Consider the following 27,192-nt stretch of genomic DNA (forward strand, 5'->3'; position numbering starts at 1 on the left):
TGGGGCCAGTAAAAACACAGGGCTCCAAGGAAAAACAGCAAAATACAGAAAGAAACCTCAGGATATACAAGCGAGCTGCCGGATGCGAGTTGCTGGTTGGGAAAGTGGTGACTTCTCTGTGCAAATGATTTCTTTGTCCAAACAGAACTAAAGAGGGTACCTTTATGGGTTAACAACTTTCATAATGATTAAAATAAGAAACCGATGATTGTTTTTGACCCATAAAAGCCAATTTCTTATGGTTCAACTGAACACGTTACCATATTCTCAATTAATGACTGGTTTTTTAAAGTTCGCATTTGGATAAAAGTTCCAATATTGAATTAGACTAAAACTATTTGAAAGCATAAGAGAACAGAAAAAGTATACGAAAACTTATTATAGAACAATTTTTATTAATAAAAGCTTTAAACAAAAATTCATAATTCCATAAACTAATAATGACTTGGCAGCATGCAAGTACTTCAGGCTGGAGAGGCATGTTTGTTCTTAATGAATTTATATATGCTAAGTCCTCTTGACATTCGATTCCAAAATGTATGTATAAATTAGCTTGGCATGATTAATAATTTAAAGTAAAGTATAAACATAAGGGCAACTTAAACATTGGTTTAATTTATGTGTGTCAATTCAAGGTCAGCGACTGGAAAGCTCTATTAAAAAAAAATCTGAGGTCAAAAAGATCTTTAGGAAGCAACCACATACCTCTGTACATTTGAAGATTTGAGGGCTAAAAATCCATTCCTGATGAACACCATTGAGTAAAGGATGTATAACATCCACCACACATCTGTTTCAAAAATGGCGTTTTTCCAAAATTATCCATTTCTTTACAAATAAACATTATAGTATTAATAACTACAGAGAAGCCATCAGAATGAGTTCCACAATATGCTAACTCTCTCGAGGCTTTCCTGAACTCTGTCTCAAAGCATTTACTTTAATCCTGGGGCTTTAGAAACATCTTCTTTACTTTAACTGTTGGTTTTGTGTGTCCATTTTCATCTTCTTCATAATTGGCACGGTCTCTTTTTTTGGCAAACTTTTTTCCAATTGTCCCCACCAAGGTCTCATATCTGTTAAGATGGTATACAGCACAAGTTTAATTAAACAAACAAAAAACAAGGTAGGAGTCAAGTCTTGTCAAGAATATCAAACCAAATAGGCAATGAATAAGAAAAATCAAAATGATGATTAAAAGAAACTGATTCAAAATTTAAGAACTTTTCCATGAATGATTAAATTTTTCACTGTTTTGTTTTTGCACTATCCTAAATAAATTGAGATGTGTATCTTAAAATATGTATTAGAAGCAGCACTGGACAAAAGCCCTCAACTGCCAGCCTCTGACAGGTATGAATCTCCCCGCGCCCCAGCCCAATTTAGAGAAAGCAGAAAGTCATCTTCCCGCTGGGGCACTCCATGGAAGACTGTGGGGAAGAGGAGCGCCCATGTGAGAGCCAGTGATTATAATGCGGTTCTGAGGTGACTGTTACCTTCTGGCCATTTCTTCATCTGACACATCGAGCTCCACTGCTTCACCTTCAACTTCTTCCACTTTGTTCTTAGCGTTCATCTGGAGCATTAATTTCTGAAAAATGTAATAGTGCTTTCAGGACTGGAACAGGCTTATTAAAGAAACTGGTATCAAATGTATTTGAAGGTAGAGGAAAAGAAGTCACAATCTACAGGAATAACCAAAATTTATGAGGGGGTTGGTTCTCTGTAATACTTTCCTCCACAATGTGCCAAGAGAAGTCAGCTTATGAAAAAAATAAGACAAACCCCTACTAGACTGGACTTCCTATTAATGGTTTTAAATTGTGTTTTAGATTGTAAATCTTATTGGTTACTGACATCTAAATCAAGCACACTGCTAACACCCTAGTGAGTGGGCGAAATAAAAAGCAAACTTTTAGATTTCCTCCAAACTTCCCATCTTTGAGCCAAATGGAAGAAAACTACACTCAAGAGTTGTTAACAGGGCACCTGGGTGGCTCAGTTGGTTAAGCGTCTGCCTTCAGCTCAGGTCATGATCCCAGCGTCCTGGGTTCGAGTCCTGCATCAGGTTCCCTACTCAGTAGGGAGCCTGCTTCTCCCCCTCCCTCTGCCTGCTCCTCCCCCTGCTTGGGCTCTCTCTCTGTCAAATAAATAAAATCTTCAAAAAAAAAAAAAACCCATTCTTTAGATTGATATATTAAAAAAAAACAGTGATACTAAATGCAGTTTTTGGTGGTTGGGGGGCAGCCAATTACTGGATGGATGGACTGGGAGGCTGGCTCTGCCATTATGGGGAAGACCGGCTTCATTCCAGATCACGAGGGTGAATAAAAAGCATTCTACAAGATGTCCATGTGCCACAGTCTCACCTCCCATTTCTTTTTCTCACATTATTAACCCTTTCTTGATCGTTACCCTGGACAAAAAAATTCTTTTTAATGTACAATACTTTTTTTAGCAAAGGCAGGATGAGGAAGGGAAAGCAGAAGAGAAACCAGTTTCAATTAGCTTTTCCAACGTTTAAAGGACTGAAAAGAAAATAATTTTGGGAATACAAGCTCTGTGAGGGCACAGAACTCAGTTTCCTACTGCATTTCCAGTGCCTCAAGAGGGCTGATGAACCTCAGGTACAGAATATTTACTGAATAAATAAACTCCATGCTGGGTGTCACTAAAGATACCTAGAATACTAAAAACATGTTCGAGGGGCTCCTGGGTGGCTCAGTCAGTTAAGTATCTGACTCTTGGTTTTGGCTCAGGTCATGATCTCAGGGTCCTGGGATTGAGCCCCATGTTGGGCTCTGTGCTCAGTGGGGAGCCTGCTCGAGATTCTTTCTCTCCCTCTCCATCTGCCCCCTCCCCACTCTCTCTCTCTCAAATAAATAAATCTTTAAAAAAAGAAGACTTTTGTAAAAATGTGTTCTAAGTACATCCTGCTTATAATGAAGTAAGTACTCTCAACCTGGTATCTTTTCAAAACCAGGTATATATATACCTAACCCTTCTCACGTCTCATGACAGCTCAGATATGCAAGCCAAACAGTTCAAAACCTTTCCCCAGGGAGAAAGTATTCAGTGTTACAGAGTAGCAGTCATGAAAGCCATCTTCTAAAAGCCTCCCACATCAGGATCCTTTTCCCACTGTATGAGACATACCCTGGAGTGCTTGCCTACCCCTAGCCCTAGTCTCTGGGTAGCACACACGCATCATCTTTGCTCCCCTGACGCCCCCTTTACCTCACTGCCTTCTCTCTCGGAAATCTAAAGCTTTAAGCAGGCCAAGGCAAGGAAAATACCTATTATAAACAAACACTTTTAGTGTTGACTTTGTGTAAATAGAACACCTTAATTATCATACACCCTCAAAAAAGGGGGGAAAAAAAGAAAACCCATGATCTTAAACAAACTCTGGCGATTAACTTGGTTAACTGTGATTCTCTATAGGCATCCTCAGGGAAGTAATTTTCAATCAGGGGTAGTTTTGCTCACCAAGGGACCTCTGGCAATGTCTGGATACACTTTTGGTTGTCACAACTGGGGTGTGTGTGTGTGTGTGTGTGTGCGTGCGCGCTCATGTGCACACTACTGGTATCTAGTGGGTAGAGGCCAGGGATGCTGCTGAACATCTAAAAATACACAAACAGCCCCAGCTACAAAGAATTATCTGGCTCCAGAAGTCAGTTGTGCCAGGGCTGAGAAACCCTGGCTTCAACTGAGAGTTATAAAACTAAACTTTATATCATAAACCTCCATTTCATTGGTGGAGTACCTGATAGGATGACTTTTAGTACATGTGCCAGAATTCTAATAAATATTAAACGAAGGTCTGTGCTTCTCTACAAACCTGAACCAGGAAAATTCAAATCAACAGCTCATAAGGTGAATTATTTACTTTTCAAACAAACTTTCCAAAAGGTTCATTTAAAAATCTATTTACAACCTTGGATTAAAACCTGCCTACTGAAAAGTGGAATTACTCAATTTTTAAGTCACATTTTTCCATTAGAAAAGATACATTTACAGGTGCCAGAAAATAAGTTTTCATAATAGCATCATATGAACAAAATCTGGACATTCCTGTGAAAGAGTTGAGCTGAAACTCTAACACTCGCAGGGCGCTGTCGGGGAGTGCGTGCTGCTGTATTAAATCATCTACTAACTCTGCCATAAAACCAGGCTGCAAGGGCTGCAATTTCTTTAAATAGCTCCACCAGTATTTCAAGACTTGTTATTTTGTATATAATGAGAAGAAATGGTACCTGGTGGGAAAAAACCGAAACCCAATTATTAGCAGAAAGAATTCAATTGGAAAATTTTAAAATTTTATTTTAAAGCAATTATATTTAATACCTCAACCTCAGGATTAAATCCTCTGAATGACATTCTTCCATAGAGAAGATCTTCACATAACAAGAAACTCTGCTCTTCTATTATGAAACACCTAAGTGGGAAAATAAACCTGTATTTATAGCGTGTCTACTTATAACAAAGCACTGCAACTAAAAGTCAAAATTTCAAATGAAAAATTGATCTTACTTACGGTTCTTAGTAGAATCGAGTAAAAGTAAGGTAAGACTTCTAAATGTAGGGGTAGAAATAAAAACTGATTACCTTGGCCAGCAAAGGCGTTAGATGACAAGAGCTTGCAGCTGCAGGCACAGCCTTGTCTAAATTACACATTTAATTTGTGTAAATGCCTACACAATGCAGAGACCTAGACTATTTATAATAAACCTGGATTTTTCTAATCTGAAGCAGTTTCCTTGACATTTACATCTCCCAACCCCACCAACTTCTTACTAAGTACTTATTAAATACTCCGAAATTGGAGTCCCAGGCAGCTTTAAGAGTGTTTTAGCTGGAGCTCTTAGCTGTAAACAATGACTGACTTAAGCAGAGAAGGAATTTACTGAAAGGATACCAGGTATCTCACAGAATCACTGGGAAAGCTGGATGAGCAGGAATGGAAAATAGGCAGAAATAAGGGTAGCTAGGTCGATGACCCAAAACCAAAACCATGAAAAAAATCTCCCTAGTAAAAATGACGCTGCACCTGAGGGGGCTAAGCTCTGCACAGCTGAGGGCACTGGGAGGCCAGTGTTGCCCTGAAAAGGGGATGCAGGTGCGACATTTCGGTCTCTAAAAGGCAGTCTCCTCTGAGTCACCAGTTTATTACCCCAGTCCCAGGGGAACATATCTGACTACAGCCTGAAACCGTAAAACTATTAACCATAAAGCACACTAGGAAGGTAAATACCTGGCCTTTAAGGCTTCTTTGGCAGAAAGTAGACACTACTTCTTGTGTCAAGATTCACTCCCTCACTCGCTCACTCACTCAGCCAACACTTAGTAAACCAAACTGTGTGCCAGGCAGTGTTCTAGAAGCTGGAGGGGTAGCCTCGAATAAGAGTCTCTGCTCTCACGGAGGTCACATTCTAGAGTGGTGCCAAATGACAAATAAAAGATTTATATTATACAGTGGAAAAACGTGAAGTAGGTTATTTCACGCCTGGCTGAAAGAAAGCAGCTGGTACTAAACCAGTCCTCCTACCTATGCCAACGATAAAATAGGACTAAATAACAAGTCAAAGAACAAGTCAAAGCACAGGGCTGTGGGCCCTGAGAGAAAAAAAACAAAGTAAACTTTCTGACTGAAGGTAATGGATGCCCACCTTCCTACTGGAGGCAACTTTTAGACTGTGGAGCAGGGAGTGGGAGCCCAAACCGAGCCCAGTCTCACTGAACTGAAGAGACAAAGGAACTGAAGTTCGGGGGTGCAGAGGGGGCTGAAGTATAGGGGTCAAGATCCCAGAGAGAGGGGGATACTTAAAGAGATTCTGGGACCTGCATACACGGTCCCCTGGAATGTCTGGCTGAATTCTAGGCTGTCCAAGTCCAACAGTGTCAGGAGAAAAAAAAAACAATTTCCAGAGAACAATTCCCTGGTGCATTAGTTTCCTAGGGCTGCTGGAAGAAATTACCACAAAACTGGTGGGTTAAAGCAACAGAAACTTACGCTCTCAATTCTGGAAGTCTACAGTCAGTTTCACTGGACCAAAATCAAGGTGTTGGCAGAGACGCGCTCCCTCCAGAGGCTATAGGAGAGAATTCATTCCCTGCTTCTGCTGACAGCTAGGAGTACTTGGCATGTGATTGCATTACCCCAACCTCGGCCTCCATGGTCACATTGCCTTCCCTTCTATCTCCCTTTTATAAAGATATATGTGATTGTATTTAGGGTCCACCCAGACAATCCAGAATAATCTCTCCACCTAAAGATCTTTAACTTAATTACACCAGCAAAGTCGATTTTGCCATATAAACTAACATAGGTTCCAGCGACAAGGACCTGGATATTATTTGGGGTACCATTTTCCAGCTTACCGTAACTGAGAAAGAAAATTTTTTTTTAAATTTTTTATTTATTCATTTGAGACACAGAGAGAGAGAGAGAGCATGAGCAGGGACAAAGGCAGAGGGAGAGGGAGAAGCAGGCTCCCCACTGAGCCAGGAGCCCGACGTGGGGCTTGATCCCAGGACCCCGGGATCATGACCTGAGCCGAAGGCAGACGCTTAGCCATCTGAGCCACCCAGGCGCCCCCCTGAGAAAGAAAATTTACCCTAAAACTGTATGTTGAACAAATACAAGACCTTGCACAATGGAGGGAAATGTCTGAGTTGTGTCTATCCAACCAAGCTGAATATCCTGTGACACTGAACAGAAAGGTCACACCTCAGGAGTAGGGCGCATCTAGCAAAAGTCAAGGCTGTAAAACCCACTCCTACAAAAACAGGGACCAAGCTGATTGGCATGTAAATTAACTGCCTAAGGGAAAATTCAACACTTCATTAAGGAAGACAACAAAATCCAGGTACTCAACAATGTAATACATAATGTGAGACACACAATAAAAAGTTGCTAGACATGTAGGGTAGCAGGAAAATGTGACCCATAAACAGAGGAAAAACAAATCAATAAAAAAGATGATGGTATTAATAGAAAAGAACTTTAAAACAGTTACTTTTTTTAGATGGGGTGGGGAGTGAGGCAGGGGGAGAGGGGGAGAGGGAGAAAGAGAGAGAGAGAGAGAGAGAGAAACTTAAGTAGGCTCCATGCCCAGCATGGGGCTGGATTTCACAAGCCTAAGATTATGACCTGAGTTGAAATCAAGAGTTGGACGCTTAACTGACTGAGCCACCCAGGAGCCCCTAAAAACAGTTATTATAAATTTGTTCAAGGATTTAAAGAAACACAGGAATGTAATGAAGACACAAATAGGGAACCTGATTTAAAATATGGAAACTATGGGGCGCCTGGGTGGCTCAGTTGGTTGGGCGACTGCCTTCGGCTCGGGTCATGATCCTGGAGTCCCGGGATCAAGTCCCGCATCGGGCTCCCTGCTCAGCGGGGAGTCTGCTTCTCCCTCTGACCCTCTTCCCTCTCGTGCTATCTCTCATTCTCTCTCTCTCAAATAAATAAATAAAATCTTTAAAAAAAAATAAAATATGGAAACTATGAAAACTCAACCAATAGAAATTTTACAACATAAAAAACAATATCTGAAGTGAAAAATTAGAATAGTCCTATATCAAAAAAACTGAATGCATTAAGAATCTTTCCACAGAGAAAACTCCAGATCCACATAGCTTCACCAGTGATTATTTTTTTTAGATTTTATTTATTTATTTGAGACAGAGAAACAGAGATAGCAACAGAGACAGCAAGAGACCCTGAATGGGAAGAAGAGGGAAAAGCTGGCTCCCCTCTGAGCAGGGAGTAGGGAGCAGGGAGCAGGAAGGAGGGCTCCACACAGGGCTAGATTACAGGATCCTGGGATCATGACCTGAGCTGAAGGCAGACGCTTAACCGACTGAGCCACCCAGGCACCCTCGAATAAATAAAATATTAAAAAAAAAAAAAAAGGGGCACCTGGGTGGCTCAGTCGTTAAGCGTCTGCCTTCAGCCCAGGTCATGATCCCAGGGTCCTGGGATCGAGTCCCGTATCAGGCTCCCTGCTCCACGGGGAGCCTCCTTCTCCCTCTCCCACTCCCCCTGCTTGTGTTCCTGCTCTCGCTATCTCTCTGTCTCTGTCAAATAAATAAATAAAATCTTCAAAAATAAAAATAAAAAAAAAAGAAGTGTCTGCCTTCAGCTCAGGTCATGATCCCGGGGTCCTGGAATGGACTCCCATATCGGGCTCCTTGCTCAGCCCGGAGCCTGGTTCTCCCTCTGCCTGCCGCTTCCCCTGCTTGTGCTCGTGCTCTCTCTCCCCCCTCTGACAAATAAATAAAATTAAAAAAAAAAAAAGAAAGAAAGAAATAGGCAGGCCACAAACTGGGAGAACATATTCACAATACATGTATCTGTTAAAGGACCTGTGTTCAGAATATAAAGAACTCCTACCTGTATAGAAGTATGTAAGTTTTATCAAGAAACAAAACCCTATACAAACATTGAATTCTAGTTAATGATACGCATGTTTGCAACTTACTCTGAAATACACTAAAAATAAAATGAATTGATGGATGTATAGAGGGATGGATAATTATGTAATATAAAGATGCTAGAAAAAAAGAACCATCTCATTTTTAAAAATGTGCAAAAGATTTGAATAGGGACTTCACAAAGGGAGATATGGAAATGCCAATAAGCACATAAGAGTTCTTTAATGTTATTAGTCACCAGGAAAATGCAAATTAAAAATCATAATGAGATACTACTAGAATGACAGAATAGGTAAAATTAAAAAGGTAACACAAAACGTTGGAAGGACGTGGGAAAAATCAGAATTCTACTTAGTGAAAGTGTAATAAAATGGTGCAGTTACTGTGGAAACCAGTCTGAAAGTTTCTCATAAAGTTAACTATATGCCAACCTTATGACCCAGCAATTCCACTTTTACCGAGGAGAAATTGTAAGCGGAAAGAGTTAGGGGTCCCCCCCCAAAAGAAAGACAAGACATAGTATGACACCAGAGAAGTCATTTTAGGCCCCCAGCTATTTTCTGGGATCTCTGCCCTACTTGCTCAAGCACACTTCTAGCACAACTTCCTGGGAGGTGTCAGAATCACAAAGAAACACAAAAACCTCAGTGGTTAAAGATTTTAAAGGAACAAAGAGAAAGCAAAAACTAACACTCTACCAGGCCAGGAAACAACCTAACCAAATCAGAGACAATAAACCACTGGTAAAACTCCCTGTGCTATTTCAAAAGCACGCAAGGCCTTGCATCAGGAGCCCAAGACCCCACCCCATCCAGTTTATACTAGCTCTTGGAGCACTCCCATGAGCCCTTTCCCCAGTAGAGAGTTACCTTGGCTTCACTGTCAAGTTAGTCTCCACCCTCAGAAGAACACAAGCTTCATTAACATAACAGGATACATGTATAGGCATGTTTTTTTTTTTTTAAAGATTTTATTTATTTATTTATTTGAGAGAGAGAGAATGAGAGACAGCGAGCACAAGAGGGAAGAGGGTCAGAGGGAGAAGCAGACTCCCCGCTGAGCAGGGAGCCCGATGTGGGACTCGATCCCAGGACTCCAGGATCATGACCTGAGCCGAAGGCAGTCGCTTAACCAACTGAGCCACCCAGGCGCCCTAGGCATGTTTTTTTTACGTATGCCTACACGACCTCCTGTCTGCCATTACATGTGATGACAAAGCCCCCCTTTCTGAATATTCATCCTAACCCTAAATAAAAGAAACCCACTCACCCTCACTTGGGAGAATCATGGCTTTGGAAGTTATTCCCCGTGATCTCTTTATTTGCTGCAAAAAGTTTCCTTTGTGGGAAAACTCCACCTGGTTTAGTCCTTATCCCTAACTCAGCAAGGAGCGATGTCACGTTAGTTCGGCTACAAAATGAAAACGATCTATCCAATTCATTCAAATTCTTTTTATCTAAACTTGTCTTTGGCTGCTGTATGAAAAGTGGTCTGGATGGGCTTCTTCTGAGCCAAGTTCAGAAGGCAATGAGGAACACAACATGAGGCCTGGGGAAGAACAGCTGTGGGACCAGTTAAAGACCCTGAGAAGGGAGTGTACAGGGCCCACCTGAGAAACGGCGAGGAGGCCTCCAGACTGGGAAGGAGTGACAGAAGGGAGCACTGGTAGGAGGTCAAAAGTATTTTCACGGTGACATTAAGATGTTGTCTTCTTTGGGGCGCCTGGGTGGCTCAGCCGTTAAGCATCTGCCTTCAGCTCAGGTCATGATCCCAGGGTCCTGGGATGGAGCTGCGTATCGGGCTCCCTGCTCCGCGGGAACCTGCTTCTCCCTCTCCCACTCCCCCTGCTTGTGTTCCCTCTCTCGCTGTCTCTCTCTCTGTCAAATAAATAAATAAATAAAATCTTTAAAAAAAAAAAGATGTCTTCTTCACGGTCGACACTTACACAGAGGGTGCAAAAGCAATTGTGAGTAAGAGCTCATTTTGGCATGAATGAAAGTAGGGATACCATACTACGCTAGTAGTCACTGCTGGTTTTCAAAGTCTAAAAAAAGGGAAAGAAGCCGATAAGAATGTTCTTAATGAAGCAGTAAAAAAATTTATTAATTTTCATTAATCTTGCCCCTTGATTACACTTTTCAAAAATATTCCACATGCAAATGCTAAGTACTTCTGCACAGTTAGGCATGACGACCATCTTGAGGAAATGCACTTGTGTGACCGAGTTCTCAGTTGAACTAGCCACTTTTATCATGGAACACTATAGCTATGCTTATTCAGACTTGGGTACTTGGCAGACGCTTTTCTGAAAATGAATCAGATGAACTTGTCAGTTCAAAGGAACAACTGACAGTACTTGTTGCCAGTTACAAAATTCAAGCTTTTGAGCAAAAATTGAGAATCTGAATAGCTTGTGCATGTCATCTTGGGCTTGAAGCTTCTCAATACTTAAAAGATTTTTCTGATGAACCCATGGTAATATTAATGAATATGGTTTTTGGTATTATATAAGGAATTAAGTTAGCATTTAGAAAATCTATACAACTCACTGAACTAATATTTTCCAAAAGAGAAATGCATGATGTTATGAAATCATGCATGGATAAAAGATCTATTCCAAATGCAAGCTAGACTAATGATTATGAAAACTGTATTGACACTTTGAGATTCCATACTGCAGTTAAAGAAACTACTAGTTACTGGGTTTTGGAGTAGTGTCAAAAAATTATCTAAAAAGGCTATTATAATACTCCTCCCCTTTCAATTACATCACTTGTGTAAGGGTGGATTTTCTTTATGGGCCTCAACCAAAACAACAGACTACAACAGGCTGAGTGCAGAATTTAAGAGAATCGACCCAGAGAATCAACCCATCTCTGACAATACTGGACATCAGAAGATTCAAAAATGTAAGATAATGCCTTTCTTCTCATTAACATTTTTTGGTCTTGGGAAACTGTTCCTTTTCTTTCTTTCTTTTCTTTCTTTCTTTTCTTTCTCTCTCTCTTTCTTTCTTTCTTTCTCTCTCTCTCTCTCTTTCTTTTTTTTAAAGATTTATTTATTAGAGAGAGAGAGGGAGAAAGCAAGCACAAGCAGAGGGAGCAGCAGAGAGGGAGAAGGCTCCCCGCTGAGCAGGGAGCACAATGTGGGGCTCAATCCCAGGACCCTGGGATCATGGCCTAAGCCGAAGGCAGATGTTTAACCAACTAAGCCACCCAGGCGCCCTGGGAAACAGTTATATTTCATGAAAAATGTGTTATTTATGTTAACAACATGAGTTTGTCTTTAAAGTGAGCATTTAAAAAAATTTTGTTGTAATTTTACACATTAAATATCGACATGAAATATATCACACAAATAGAAGCTCTTCAGGGGTTCTAAGTAATTTTATAAAATGTAAATGGTCCTTGAGCCCAAAACTTTGAGAACCACTGTTCTTCGGGTTCCTCTCTCCCTGGCCCTCTAGTTCAGCCAGCACCTCACTTCCTTCAGGAACCCCCCTCCCTGAGGGAGCCTAAATTCAGGCACACATTCTCCAGAACCTTTTGTTCAACCTTTTCCATAAGGTGTGGGATTCCCTCTCAATTGACTAATCCTGGTCATTATCGAGTGCAGCTGATAAAACCTCATCCCTCTCCCCAAATCCATCACCCTCTCAGGAAAGCACCATAACTACACATTTAAGCACTCAAGACAAAAGACAGATCCAGAGGCTAGGAATGGATGCACAGCAGGACCACTGCTCCAGTCAGAGGACTTTCCCAGAGGTTTCCACTGACACAATAACTTTAATATAAAAAGGAGCATAGGTGTTTCCTTATCTACAAGCAGTTTCAATAATTAGGAACATTAATTAAACACAGAATTAGCAAAAAATTAAATATTCTAAAACTGTAAGCATTCTGTATTTTAATATCCTTAATTTTTATTAATAAGGATCCATAATTTTAGAGCCAAAACACATCCAAGATATTATCTATTTCATCTATTTTTACAGATGAGAAACTACTGCTCAAAAAACAAACAAAAAAACCCCCAGACTTGCCTTAAAGCCACAAATAACATGCATGGCAAAGCAGGGGAAAAACTCACTGTAGGAAAACAATTCACTATGGGTCTCTCCAGTGAATGAGACACTACCTGCCCTTTTGGTCTGGAACATCTTTTCAGGGATGTGTGTATAGTGAACCATTTTGAAAGGCAGAGCTATTGTCTTCCTTCTGAGCAAAGTGCAGACTTGCTTAATATCCAGTATAATAATGTCTTTGGGGGCTAAGGGCAAGTTGGCTTGCAGTCACGTATTAAAGATACAGATTTCCTAAATTCAAGACTTCTCAGCTGTGATACAAACCTATTGTGGGCAACACATACAGATGGGCCTCGCCACATCATCCCCCATGAGATTTGAGGGACACAGGGGAAATGATGCAAAAGAGATGCTCGTACTGTTTGCTGCGCTGTGAGTAATGAAGTCCTTGTGTCTGACCCAAGAGTCTTGTACCTTCCACCAGCATCCATGAAACTGTGTCCAGCTAACCTATTAATTTGCAAGTAGGGTACAATCTCGGATCTCACAGTTCCCAACACTCATTAGGCCACAATATACAAGCATAAGAACATGGTAGCCAAATATACTTTCAAAGCAACATTCTATGGCAAAAAAGCACTTAAACTGGCTAGTCTGTGTATTGGGGCACATCCTTTGGAGAAAAATATGGCAAAAACACAGCACAATCTTTGATCTGTAAATTCTACTTCTAGGAACTTATACCAAGCATCTTGTATCAGGTTCCCCAGAAACAGACTTTGAGACAGAATTGTGTGCATAAGTATTATCGGCCAGGGCTGTTTGGGAGATGCCCCTCTATGGAAATGAGGATGGCAGGACTGGGCAGGAGGAGGTGACATGCAATGTGGCTACACTAAGGCCTCAGCCCCTACGAGGAGCTCTGGGCGGAGGGGGAAGGCTTAGAAGGCCCTGCAGGTGTTCCCAGTTGAGGCAAAGCAGTCCCTCATCCCCCTCAGAGCTCAGGCACAAGGATAATTCCCTGAGTGGTGGCCCCTCAGGGAAGCTGTGGACTAAAAGCCCTAATTGTCCTTGCTGAATTACGGGGCGATATTGCTGACATCACAGATGGCAACCTCTAGACTTCCAGAGCGTATATACAGTGAAGCCTCCAATTTCAAAGAGAGCAGTAACCCTCTGGAATAATTCAGATACATCAAGGAAAGACTCACAAACACAAAAGAGCAAGAAGGAATGGGCGAATTTCATAATATTCAAGTATAAGGCAATACACGTGCTAGCAGTGTTTATCGTGCTTTGTGCCTGACCTGCTGTGATAAAGGCGTCACATACCTTAGCTCATTTACTTCTCAAAATGTATGCGACAGACGCTACCATCATACCCAATACATAGATGACAAAAGAGGAGTTACACACCTTGTCCAAGGTCACAAGTAGGCAAGTGGCAGAGCTGGGCATCAAACACAGATCTGCCTGATTCCAGAGCCCATGCACTTAATTAACTAATCCATTCCTCTGGCTCCCTATGTGGGGTGTTTAAAAAACACACACCCTGAAGAAATACCATCCATTTTTCTCTCCAGATCTACTTCTCATTATCTCCCCCCATTCTGTATCCTGGGAGGCTGATTTAAATGTTATACTTGGAAGGGGTCCTTTGTAGTCTGGAACCAGGCTTCCTTCCTGTGGGATTACCTCAGGCTGGCTGTGCTCCCTTATGAAGATAGCAGCTCTTGTAAGATGTCTTCAGATTCAGTAACCATTCCCTCCCCTTGACCCTTTGGTCCTGGAGTGGAAATTACTCCTACCACACAAGCTATGGGGTATGCACCGTCCCTGGTGGCCTCCCTGTGCCCTACTCTGTTATACTCTTGAATTACCCAATTTGACAGTGTCATCTTTTCCTGCCAACGACTTAATCTAATGTACATATCTATACACAAATAGGCACTGGATGGTGGCAAAAGTATATTATTTCCTGCTAGGGTCTGACTGCTTGTACCCCCCACAAAATACATATGTTGAAATCTTAACCCCGAGAGATGGTGGTATTAGGAGATGAGGCCTTTGGGAAGTAGCTGAAGTCCTGAGGGTGGGGCCCTCATAAATGGGATTAGCACCTTACAAAGGAGACTCCACAGAATCCCCTAGACCTGGGGTGCCTGGGTGACACAGTTGGTTAAGCCTCCGATTCTTAGTTTCGGCTCAGGTTGTGATCTTGGCATCATGGAGATCGAGCCCTGAGTTAGCTCTGTGCTTAGCAGAGAGTCGGCTTGAGACTCTCTCTCCCTCTGCCCTAACACCCAGCTACCTGCCCTGCTCTCTCTCAAATAAATAAATAAATAAATAAATAAATTTTTAAAAAAGACAAAAAGAAAAGGAACCTCCTAGCCCCTTTCACCAGGTGAGGACACAGTGAGAAGGTGCTGGCTATGAACCAGGGAGACAGCCATCACCAAAACACCACCACAGTAGTGCCTTGATTTTGAATTTCCAGCCTCCAGAACTGTGAGAAATAAATTTCTGTTCTTTGTAAGCTATGGTGGTATTTTGTTATAGTAGCCCAAAAGGATGGAGATATTTGCCTCCTAGGAAAGGAATCTAAAGGTCATTTTTCTGCAAATATGCTATGTTGGGGGAAAAAATACTGAAAACAAGATAGAAACCATCTTGCCCCTCAATAACAATAAGTAAAAAAAAATCTGGAATACTTTGTGCAAGTTTAGTCAAGGCATAAAATGAAATTATAGATCCTTACCAGTAATGGTCCCTTCCTACACCACCCTGCTCCCAAATCCACACTGTCTCTGGCTTTATCTTCCTCTTCCTCAGGGCCACCTTGCTTCCTCCGAGAAGCAGCAGAGAAAAGCAAACAAAGAAGCAAGCAGAGAAAACAAAGTACCTTCCTTCCATATCTCCTGGTGGGGCATGCTTTCTATCTTTAGGGAAGGATATCTAGCCTTCCAGAAAAGATCCAGAGAAGGTCAGCCAAATGAACAAAGGAATACAACAAAAACGAAAAAAAAAATTATTAGGTAAAGAAAGGAAAAACATAAATGTGCCCGAATAAGCAGCATCTTCCATCATCTGACAAAGCTGAAATAAAACTACCATACCACAGAGCTCACTAAGATAAGAAAGGCACCGAGGAGAAATGATAAATAGTTTTAAGAATTTAGATAAAAATCAATGGATGATATGAACCTGTCACTCCTTCATTCAAAATTATTTCTCAAGCACTAACAATGCTTAGAGGTGGAAGAGAAACAGTCTAGTATGGTATCCAGCATTAGCGATGACCAGCTGGCTGACTCTGGGCAAGTTACTCTCTCAAGCTTCAGATTCTTCAGCTATAAAATGGATGGAATGACAGTAGCCAGCTCCTAAGTCTGCTCTGAGGATTAAATAATTAAGAGATTTTAAATGCTTAGCTCCGTTCCTGGCACATGCTATGGACTCAATAAATGTTTGTTAAGATGACTGGTATTAAAAGCAGTAAAAATTAAAAGAAAAAAGAAAAGAAAAGAAACACACCCTAAACTCTTGACTTGCCTTTAAGAACTCTTACTATTCAAACAAAACTGGAGAGGCCTAAAGTACACACCTTCCAACTTAATCTTCAAACTTAATGTGACAGGGAGCACACCGCAGATTCTCATAAAAGCTCCCCAGTTACTACCAGAGATGAATGGGCTAGATTCCTTTATTCATCACAGAAAAAGAACAACATTGTAAATGAGGGCCAGTAAAAATGTATAAATCCAAGTAGAACTTATATAGATTTAATAATTTTAGAAAACTATTTGCAAAGCTAATTCAAGAAACTGAAGAGATACTATTTTATAGACTTTGTGTCACTGAAACGATGAGTCCCATTTATAGGGATTTCCCTTTGAAGGCCCAAAGCATCATTAATATAATTTCTAATTAACCTACTCTTTTTCTTTAAGCTCTGGCAAATCCAAATACCAGTGCTCTTCACTAATGATTTTCTTTTCCTCCTCTTCTAGTTGTTTCTTGGTCTCCGAGTCCAGTCCCCTTTGCATGAACTGTCAAAACAAAACAAAATCAGTGTCAGCAACTAGTTTTCTCAACTTAGAGTTGAGGAAAACTCAAATAACTTTATTCCTCCATGTGCTTTCCCTCATTTCTCCAGGAATACTATCTCAGGGGTGAGGGCGGAGGTGCTGGGACCAAAGCAGCTTAGCTCTGCCCTTGAGAACGTCACACCGGACTAGCAGGGAGGCCACTAGAGCACACAAAAAAGTAATGTGGACTTCCTTCAGAAGACTTCGGAAAGATCTTTACCGTACTTTAGTTTGTCTAATTTAATAAAAACAAACAATAAAAAGACTGTATTCGGTAAGTAGCTCATAAATGTTTCAGTTTTACATAGTAGCCAGTGGGGAAGGGCTAAGACAAAAGACACAGATCAGGATAGGCAGGTAGAGACGGAAAGTGAGAGGAGCAGAAATAGGAGAGACTCAATACGTTCTGAATCTCTTGATGACCCACGGAGCCCAGTGGTCTCTGTACCTGCTGATCTTGGTCTGGAATGTCTTTTCTCGTGCTCCTCCACCTGGGCAACTCCTAGCCCTTCTGATATATAGGAAAAGCTACTCCATCTCTATGAAATCATCTCTGACACCTGCAAGCCAAACTGACATTTCTCTCCTAGATGCTTCACATGACATCCTGAAACAGTCTCACCACACTTTAATTTCTTGAGCACCTGTCTCTTCTGAAGACCTTGAGGGCAGGGACTTTGTCTAGATTGTTTCCTTGCTCAGTTTCAGCATGATGAATGATATGTAGTAAAGGGTCTATAAACACAGACCAAAGCAAAGCTGTATCTATAAGCCTGCTCTTCACATATATTTGTCCTCTGAAAGGCTGATTACCTCTGTGGCTGCTCTTTATTCTAAAAAGGGCAAAAGCTCAACTCAAAATAGGCCAGTAGAGAAATCAGCAGTCTAGCTGCTAGTCTCTTCCCTCCATAAACAATATTTCCTCAGGGGACCAGTGAACACAGCAAAATGATAGAGTATTAATAAGGGAAAAATAAATTCAGAAAACATCCAGGATCCTCCAGAAGTTAGCTCTAGAATTCCACTAGTTTCCATTTATCCTTATTTCTTTCCCTTGTCCAAGCTCTATATTACTTTTCCCTCCATTCCAACCCTTCCAAAAACAAGCATTTTTAGGCATAAGGGCTTTACCAATGAATACTAAATGAAATGACGAAACTTGAAAAACATTTACAAATAAAATACAGTGATAACATCCAGTTCTGATGAGGATGTGGTACGACTGGATCACTCATACATTGTTGGTGGGAATATAAAATGGTACAACCTCTGCGTAAAACAGCTTGACAGTTTCTTATCCTACTAAACATACACTTACCATACAACCTAGCAATTGTTCTCTTGAGCATTTATCTCAGAGAAATGAAAACTTACGTTCACTCAAAAACTCATACAGGAATATTCACAGCAGCTCTATTTGTTAATAGCCAAACACTGAGGACAACCAAAATACTCTTCAACAGGTGAATGGTTAAGTCCTATGGTATTTCTATAGCATGGAATACTACTCAGCAATAAAAAAGGGAAAGAGCTATTGCTATCCAACAACTTAGATGGAATGCAAGTGAATTATGCTGAGTGAAAAGAAAGCCAATCTCACAAGTTTACATATTGTACAATTCCATTAATAGAACATCTTTAAAATAACAAAATTGGGCGCCTGGGTGGCTCAGTCGGTTAAGTGTCTGCCTTCACCTCAGGTCATGATCCCAGGGTCCTGGGATCTGGTCCTGCATTGTGCTCCCTGCTCCTCATGGTGATGAAACAGTTCTGTATCTTGAATGTGGTGGTAGTTACATAAATCTGCACATGATAAGCTGTATGGAAAGATCACACACACACACACACACACGAGTAAAATGGTGACATAAAATGGTGGCTCTGTGAATTGTACCACTGTCAATTTCCTGGCTTTGCATCGTACTCTAGCAATAGAAGACAGGGAGTGGAGGGTACATAGGATCTCCCTGTACATTTTTTGCAACTTCCTGTGAATCCAACATTATTTTAAATAAATGTAAAGGAAATGTTTACACTCTATCTAAAGTGTTCTGTAGTCTTCATCCTTTTACCAGTGTCTCTATCCTCACCCAGGAAAGAACTGGCAGTTTCTGGAATACATATCCTGTACTTCCCAATCTTTCTGCCTCTGCTCCTCAACATGTTTCCATTTTCTACCTGGTAAAATATCCACTTGTAAAGGCCCAGAGGACATGTCCTTTGGGCCCTCCTGACTGTTGTTTGGCCAAGCTCTTCACAGACCTGTTCCCATAAAAGAACATCTTTCCCTACATCTAAGAGCCTTATAAGCACCGGCTTATTGTTCATTATGCTTCTTCTGTGTCTCCCAAAAGACAGATTCTGAACAGCAGACTATGTCTCTTGTTCATCGTCTATTACTAGTACTCAGGCTGCAGCAGATATACAAGAGTTATCCAGATATACAGGCTCTCCGCTGAGCAGGGAGCCCGACCCTGGCCGACCTGAGCCGAAGGTAGATGCTTAACTGACTGAGCCTCCCAGGTGCCCCTCAGAAAACCTTTATTGAACTCTTGTATATCCGCTGCAGCCTGAGTACTAGATGCACTAGTACTCAGCGGAGAGCCTGCTTCTCCCTCTCCCTCTGCTGCTCCCCCTGCTTGTGTGTTCACTCTCTCTCTGTCAAATAAATAAATAAAAATCTTTAAAAAAAACAAAGGTTCTCTGAATGTAAATCCAGACTTGTCTTATTCTCCCAGACTCTCTTTCTTGGATGGTTCTCTTTAAACCCAGACGCCTCATTTCATCACTTATATTCTTGGTGATACAACTCACCAATCCTACCCAACTGCCTTTTTATCTCCTATTTTTAGTCAAGTAGGTATTATTTATGGCATACAAAATAGCTCTATATGTCTGTGTGTGCGCACGCGTGTGTGTATTCTGTACACATGGAAAGGCTAGAACGCCCTGTGAATATGAATCAAGCAACTCCAGATTTAGCAATCCAATTCTCCTGACTCTACAAGCATCTAAGAACTCTCTATTAAAACTTAGTGATTTGGCTTTACTCACAAGTGAGGGCTTACAGCAGGTATCACAAATTACACTCCTTAGGCTGGACATCAATTGCTGTAAATAAAGTTTTATTGGAACAAAGATATGCTCATTTGGTTCTGAGCTACAATGGCAGAGGTGAGTACGTGCAACAGTGACTGGCCTACAAGCCTAAAGTGTTTATTATCCGTCCCTTTACAGAAAAAGTTTACCGACTCCTGTCTTAAGAGCCCCAAAGAGCTAAAATCACAAACAAGCACCCTCTCTACAGTCATTCCATTACACTGACAGAAATACCACCTACATCCTTCACTTTCTACTTCCCATCAGGATCACCCTCCAGTTCCCAACAGGTGACCAAGGCAGAGGATTTCAGGTACACTTGAAAACAAATGTATTAGTATTAAATTCTCAACTCTCAACTCTCTGAACAGCTACAGTTACACTGGATACAGCAACCTAATGCAGTGCTCCATTCATTCTCACAGGACAGTCCTCTATCTGTATATATATTATTTCCTGCTATCCTGCCAATAAGTTCTTTCTCATCAATGACTGAAGCTGCTAACCCAACCAGAAAATCTGTGTAATATTTCTCCCCCTCCTTTGCTTCCAAAGTCCTGTTGAGTCTTCCCCGCACTAGGGTAGGGGTTGATACTTTTTTTAAGGTAACTTCTTCCTTCCTCTTTAGTCAGATCTTTGGTCTGAGTCCTAATCACTCAGGCACATCTTCGTTTGATGTGCCTGCTTTGCCAATCCAACCCAATTCTCTGATTATAAACCATAAGTCAAAAGAAGACTCTGTTGGGTAAAAATTCAAATTTTGCTAATATGTATGAAAGAAGTACCTTAGAAACCATAAGTTACATGATTTACCCTACACCCTCACTCACCCTATTCATCCCTAGTTACACCCTAGCTTAACTCCAAATCCGGCACATGCAACATTTACTCTCCAATCTTTCAGAACATTATTTATGCCTTGCTTCCTTTTTTCTGGAAATGACTCTCCAAACATGACATCAAACACTGTGCTGTAGTGTTCAGCGACAAGCAGTACAGAGTAGCAGTTGAGAACAGGGGCTTTGGTGCCAGATTGCCTGAGTTTGGTTCTGTCTACGCTACTTGTTAGCTGTGTAACTTTGGGCAAGTTACTTACTTGTCTGTTTCAGTGCTTTCAGCTCTAAGAGAGGTGTCGTAACTGTTATCTACCTCAGAGTTATTAGGTGGATTTTATGGGCTGATATATGCAAAGCACTGAGAACAGCTGTCTGGCACCTACCAGAAACTATAAATGTTTGCTATTATTATTATTATTATTATTATTCAAGTTTTTAAGGCCTGGTTGTTTCCCATTTTTAATTTCTGTATTCGTTTTTATCTACCCTTGTCTTGTTTTTTTCACTTTGAAATTATTTGTGAAATGGATTCGATTTAGAACCTAAAAATCAATTTTGCTAAAAGTCCATGATATTCATTTTAACTGTTCTAATTCTATTCCCACCGCCACTGCGACCAGATCATCAGAACTTCGAACTTGGTCTTTCTGAACGCAATTTTGTCCCATGTCAGGTCTTTCTCTCACCAATGTATTCTCCAGAGGGCAGTTAAAGTAACTTTGAAAATTAAGAAGGACAGCTAAGATGCTGTTACCCGTGCTCAATCGCCTCCCCATGTTCACAAGATAAAGGAAAAAAAAAATCTTAATCTGGCCTAAAATTCCTCACGTGGCCACTGGCTACTTTTCCAGGCCCACTTTTTGCTACTTGCCTTCCAGACATACTGAATTATCTTTAGTTCTTGGAAATCCCAAGGGATTTCTCGGATTTTTGCGTCTCAGACTTCTGAACTCGCTTTTCCCTGGGTTTACGTTGCCTTGCGGCCACCCTCCCACCTACCCTTCAATCTCTACTTTAGGGCCACTTCCCACAGAAGCCAAGTAAGTTCCCGGGGCTTCCGGCGCTCCAAGCATCACCGCCCTGAGTGCTACGGCATCCTGCCTGCTTACGCGTCTCTTTTTCTTATCCCACCGCAGGCTTTATGAGGGAATCCGCCGGATCTATAAACCTGTTCCTGGTGCTTGAGGCAGAGCAAGCGCTAAGTGAGTGAATGAATGAATGCCCAAGCTAGAGGGCCTCCATGGCTTCCCTGGTGCCCCCGCGCGTCTGCCGCGTCGACCCCTGCCAGGTACGGAAGCCCAGGTACCCCTGTTGCCCGGCCCGCCTCCCCGGCGTCCCCGCACCTTCATGCGCAGCAGGTTCTTGGACAATTTCGTCTTGCGCTCGGCCGCCATATCGGCTCCGGCTTGGAGCCGCGCTCCAGCACCAGCCCCCGCTGCGCACGCGCATTGCTGCGTGCGTCGTGCCGTCGTCTCACGCAACCCACGTTGTCCCGCCCCGTGGCTCCGCCCCCGTTTCTCGCGCCTTGGTGCGTCCGGGGATCTCCGCGCGTTGTCTTAGGGAGCCCTCGCCTTACGGAGGAGTTCGGGGTAAGGACACGCAGGGGTGAGAGCCACTTGACGTGGGGAGGGGAAGTCTAAAGAGGCCTCATTCCGAGGAGGCCCGAGTTATGGCCCTGGGAGCGGGCGGTGGCGAGTGCCGCCGCGCGCCGCCGGCCCAGTCGTGCCGGGGAGACCCTTGAGACGCTCACCGCACTGTCCCGGTTGGACCGCGTCACACACGCGTTTGCGTCGCGGACGGCGGCCCTCCCGGCCCCCGCACCACGGCCCGCGTAACCGTTTCTCCCACGTTGAGGACACTGAGGCATGCTAAGGCCGCTCCACTGGCCCGGGAGTCGGAGCGGGGGAGGCGGGTGCAGACCGGGGCAGTCCGGGCTCCTGAAATGCGACGGAAAACCGTGCTGGAGTCACCGTTTGCGGCTGTGTGCGCGTCTCTGACTCTGAGGTTCTGTGACACAGCCCGAGACGAACCCACAGGCACGAGGACGGGCGGCTCCCTGGCCCAGAGAACTGGGGAGACGGTGGCTTCGGTGCTGCGCGGCCCACCCGAAGACGACGTCCACACCGTTCGCAGGAGGGCACCGGGCCTGAGGCCGTGCCGGCGCCTAGCTGCCCCACGCCGCGTTCTTGGCGCTGGCCGCCTCGCCTGCGTGGTTTTTACCTACACCCCCTTACAGCTCGGGACACTGTGTTGTCATGTCCTTAGTGACCCTGAGGCCTACGGAGGGAGGTTAAGGCACTTACCCGCGTTCGCCCAGCTAATAAGTGTGAGAGCCCAGAGTCAGAAAACTTGGTGAAGGGAAAAAAAAAAAAAAACCACCCTAAAAAACCCCCCAAATCGTGGCCCTGCCCTGGCAGGTTTTCTCAGTGGCGTCCATAAAGTCATTATGATACGGTAAGTGGTTATAGAAACTCGCTCATAACTGTGAGACACTGGGCTACAGCCGTGCATAAAGACACGCGACCTCCCTTTCCTGCAGCTGACCCTAATGGTGAGTGCCACGGAAGAAAGAAAATGATGATGTGATACAGTGACTTGTAGGGTTACTTTGGGTAAGGTGGTCCATGATGGCCCTTGTCAGGTGATAGTGCTAAGGCTTAAAAGTTGAGAAAAACCTATTCTGCAAAGAGTTGAAGAAGGGATAGCAACTGAAAGGTCCTGAAATGAGAACAAGACAAGAGTTGACCTAATATTCCAAGTGCAAACAATAGAGGTAATCATGTTAGGGGTTGAATTGTGTCCCTCCAAAATTCATCAGAGTTTTGTCTTGGATTCTGACTGTATTTGGAGATAGGGTTTTTATTTTTTTATTTTTTTTTAAGATTTTATTTATTTATTTGAGAGAGAGAGCACATGACGGGGGGAGGGTCAGAGGGAGAAGCAGACTCCCCGCTGAGCGGGGAGCCCGACGCGGGACTCGATCCTGGAACTCCAGGATCATGACCTGAGCCGAAGGCAGTCGCCCAACCAACTGAGCCGCCCAGGCGCCCTGGAGATAGGGTTTTTAAAGAAGTGATTAAGTTAAAACGAGGCCCTCAGGGTAAGGTCCTAATCCAGTGTGACTGGTGTCTCTATAAGAGGAAGAAATTGGACACAAGGAGACCCCAGGGTTGCACGCATCCAGAGGGAACACTATGTGAGGACATAGAAGATGGCAATCTGCACACAAGGAGAGTGGCCTCAGAAGAAATCAGTTCTGCTGACACCCTGATCTTGAACTTAGAGCCTCCAGAACTGTGAAAATGAAGTTTTAAGCCACCTGGTCTGTACTGTTTTGTTACGGTAGCCAGAGCAAACTAATATACCACATAATTAGCGGTAGATAACAATTATAATAGTAAGAACCCTGTAAGAAAAGTATGGGGTTCATGTGCGGGTATAGCAAAGGCATCTAAACCTTTCTGGCCTGGAAAATGGAGGGACTCTTAAAGGTGTGGCATTGTAGTTGAGATCTGAAAGGGGACGATTTAGCCTCAGGAATAGCCTTCCAATCAGTCTTAATTTTGTGCTACCATCACTCCCATGCATACATGGGACACATTTGTAGGAGTTCTGACAATACTAACTCCATCTTGTTCATGTTTGCTTAGTGATCTCTCTTGGGGTTATAAGTTCCAGGCCCCTTGGAGATGAATATACATACCTTAGAAATGCCCACAAAGGCTGGGATGAGGAGAGGCTTGTTTGGCCTCTCATGAATTTGTTAGAGATAATGTAGTTTCTCCCCTTCTTGACATGGTGGTGCCATTAGATAACTAAAGGTTAGCTGTCAGGTGTGTGCAAGCCCTTTGAGGTGCATTTGAACCTTTTGATCTCAGTACAGTGCCCTTCTGCATGTCTCTTCCCTTTATAAAATTTATACATTAAGGTCTGGATTTTTCAGAGAATAACTATGCAGCTGCTGCTGATTGTTCTCTGCCCCATCCCCCTTGTCAGTAAGTTACCCTGAATAAAACTCTGTGTAAACTGTATGGAGTGACCTGCTTCGTTTTCTAGTCTCAAGGTGCCTTCTCAATTTGGGGGATATACTTTATTGTCTCTGCTACACCTTCTAACAACATTTCAGCCTGCAAAACTGAAATTCTGTACCCATTAAACATTAATTCCTCATTCTCTACCATTCTGTTTTTTATCTCTGAATTTGACTTCTGTTTAGAATTTTGAAAGAAGTTCTGTGGGGGCAGAGGTGAAGAAGTGACCCAGTCTGCTCTCTGCATCCAGGAAACTGCCTATGAACTAGATCTTGAGGGATGAGCACATGTCTTGACACTTAAGAGGAAAACAATTCCTGGGAGAAATAAGAGCATATGTACATCTGCTAAGGATGCTAGGAGCTCCACACCTTCCCTATGGACCTCTTGTTACCAGTCTACTTGCACACTGGATTCTGATTCATTTTCATGAAACTGGCTTCATCATGTCACTCTCCAACTCCAAAATTTATAATAACTTATTGTCTGAGGGATAAAGGTCAAATTCTTCAGCCTGATGCTCAGATTTCTACATTTTTATTTGACAATGGAAATACTTAAAACTAATCACCAAAGGCTCTTCCCACCCATCAAAATGTAATAAATGAGAAGTGACTAAAGATGTAGTAATGTAATTTTAACTTTGAATTAAACCACCTGACTGGAAGGATAACTCCTTGATCGCTCTTTGCTACTGAATTATAGAATACAGAAGATAACTCTCACATTCAATAAGGTGTTGACCTGTTTTAGTTACAAAGTCAAGGAAATGTCATTTTGGGGGAAGAGATACTTCTGTAGGTCTTGACACAATTCTGAATCCGTTCATAATGGAATTTATTGGAAGTGTGAAAACTTCCCAGTTCTTCCAGTTACTAGATACATCAAGAAAAGTTCCCCTGAGTCTCTTCACTCTTGTAGCAGATCTAAGACTGCAGCCCAATATAGTAAGCCTAGTCATATATAGCTACTGAGCACTTGAAATGTGGCCATTGTGACTGAGGAACTGAATATTTAATTTTAGTTAGATTTTTATTTAAAAAATTTTATTTGACAGGGACAGAGGGAACACAAGCAGGGGGAGTGGGAGAGGGAGAAGCAGGCTTCCTGCTGGGCAGGGAGCCAGATGCGGGGCTAGATGCCAGGACCCTGGGATCATGACCTGAGCCGAAGGCAGATGCTTAATGACTAGGCCACCCAGGCACCCCTAATTTTAGTTAAATTTAAAAATGAGTAGTGTAAAATATTTTCTCATTATACACGTTTTAGTTTTGGAAGGACTACATTTCACTTTAACCTTTGAAAATTTAGTGTCCAAGTTGAGGTGAGCTATACATGTAAAATACATGGTATGTTTCAAAGACTTGGAACAACAAAATATCTCAGTGTTTTTTTATATTGATGTTGAAATAATAGTTCATATGTATTGCTTTAAATAAAATATAGCATTAAAGTTGATTTCATCTGTTTCTTTTTTTTAATGACGCCGAGATAAAATTTAAAATTACATGGATCACATTTCTAACTCTATTAGTTTTTGTTCTTTTGCAACTATCAAACATTGATAATGGCTTATTAAATGGGGATTTATTAGAAGGATACTGGATAGTTTCTAGAAGTAATGGTCTGAGGACAAGGCCAAGTTAAATGGTCAGAAACCAGGGCAGCCCAAGGATCTCAGAAGCAGGAATTAACTTAGTGCCACGGCAACAATGACAAACACCAACTGATTTCTCTGCTCTCAGGATGCTCAGGCTTTCAAAGTCTAAGAGAGAGTCAAGACCTGATTATAGTTCTTGTAGGACTACAAAATGGGGGAAGGTAATTATTTTTTATTTTTTATTTTTTTGAGGGTAATTCTTTATAGAGAAACTGGGTGCTGTAACCCAAAGAAGAGATAATGTTTGTAATAGCCAAAATAGCAGTGTCAAATAGAAATACCCATTTGAGGCAAGAAGGAAGAGAGTTCTGTTGACAGCGCTGAAGAACAAATTATTGGTAGAGTCTCAGTTGGGAGAAACTCAAATCCAACATCAAATCTACTCTTACTGCTCACCTGGTTCATTTGATAATCTAGTGTTTATTGGCTGCCTTTTATATGCAAATTGTGACTAGGTCAACCCGCTAAAAAAATCTAATTTGTATAATAACATCCTTTTTGCTCTTAGATTTAGTTACTTACCAAGTCCTCTTATCAATTACTTGTTTGTGGATATTTTGGTTTAATTAGAACTTAGAGCTGAAAGTTGCCTTACAGGACATCCAGGTGAATAGTTCCTAAATATTGGTTAGATATAGTTATGACAGAATTATCAAGAAAAATTAAAACACATTGAAACAAAAAATCATCCTTATTCCTGGGTGATTTTGATGATCAGTCAGGATTTGGACACTGCTGAGTTAGATGAATCTCCTAATTGTGTATACTGAATTGCATCTACTCAGTCAGGATTCAGGTTTGTGAACTTTCCATTTAGCATTTTTATTGTGCCCCTATTCATCCTTTCTTTTCCATTGTCACAAGCCTATCCTTGAACTTAATGGCTAAGTCTTACTACGTTATGATTGTGTGATAGATAGGCTCCTATTTTTTATACCCCCTGTCTTTTTCATTCTTTTAACAAATATTTTTGAGCATCTGTTTTGTTCCTGGCCCTTTGATAGGT

The 27,192-nt window shown here is 42.1% G+C and overlaps 1 protein-coding gene and 1 long non-coding RNA gene across 3 annotated transcripts in view; one reads left to right on the forward strand and one right to left on the reverse strand.

Annotated features, from left to right (window-relative positions):
- Window positions 1-375: 375 nt before the first annotated feature.
- Window positions 376-21,921, reverse strand: MPHOSPH6 (M-phase phosphoprotein 6). The gene is made up of 5 exons (XM_028097286.1): window positions 21,839-21,921; window positions 16,409-16,521; window positions 4,351-4,441; window positions 1,497-1,591; window positions 376-1,076 (listed from the first exon to the last, which is right to left on the reverse strand). Exons 1-5 carry the CDS (start codon window positions 21,887-21,889, stop codon window positions 941-943), a joined length of 486 nt encoding a protein of 161 aa, XP_027953087.1. The 5' UTR covers window positions 21,890-21,921; the 3' UTR covers window positions 376-940.
- Window positions 21,922-22,007: 86 nt separating this feature from the next.
- The window catches only part of LOC114198898 (uncharacterized), a 31,974-nt gene continuing 26,789 nt past the window's right edge, over window positions 22,008-27,192 (forward strand). For both annotated transcript variants that reach the window (XR_003607208.1, XR_003607206.1), the window contains exon 1: window positions 22,008-22,084. This is a non-coding gene — a long non-coding RNA (uncharacterized LOC114198898). The remainder of the gene's footprint in view (window positions 22,085-27,192) is intronic.

This window comes from Eumetopias jubatus, unplaced genomic scaffold (genome assembly GCF_037043125.1).
Source record: "Eumetopias jubatus isolate StellerSeaLion01/CBP00866 unplaced genomic scaffold, mEumJub1_p1.0 scaffold_10, whole genome shotgun sequence".
NCBI classification, from domain to species: domain Eukaryota; kingdom Metazoa; phylum Chordata; class Mammalia; order Carnivora; family Otariidae; genus Eumetopias; species Eumetopias jubatus.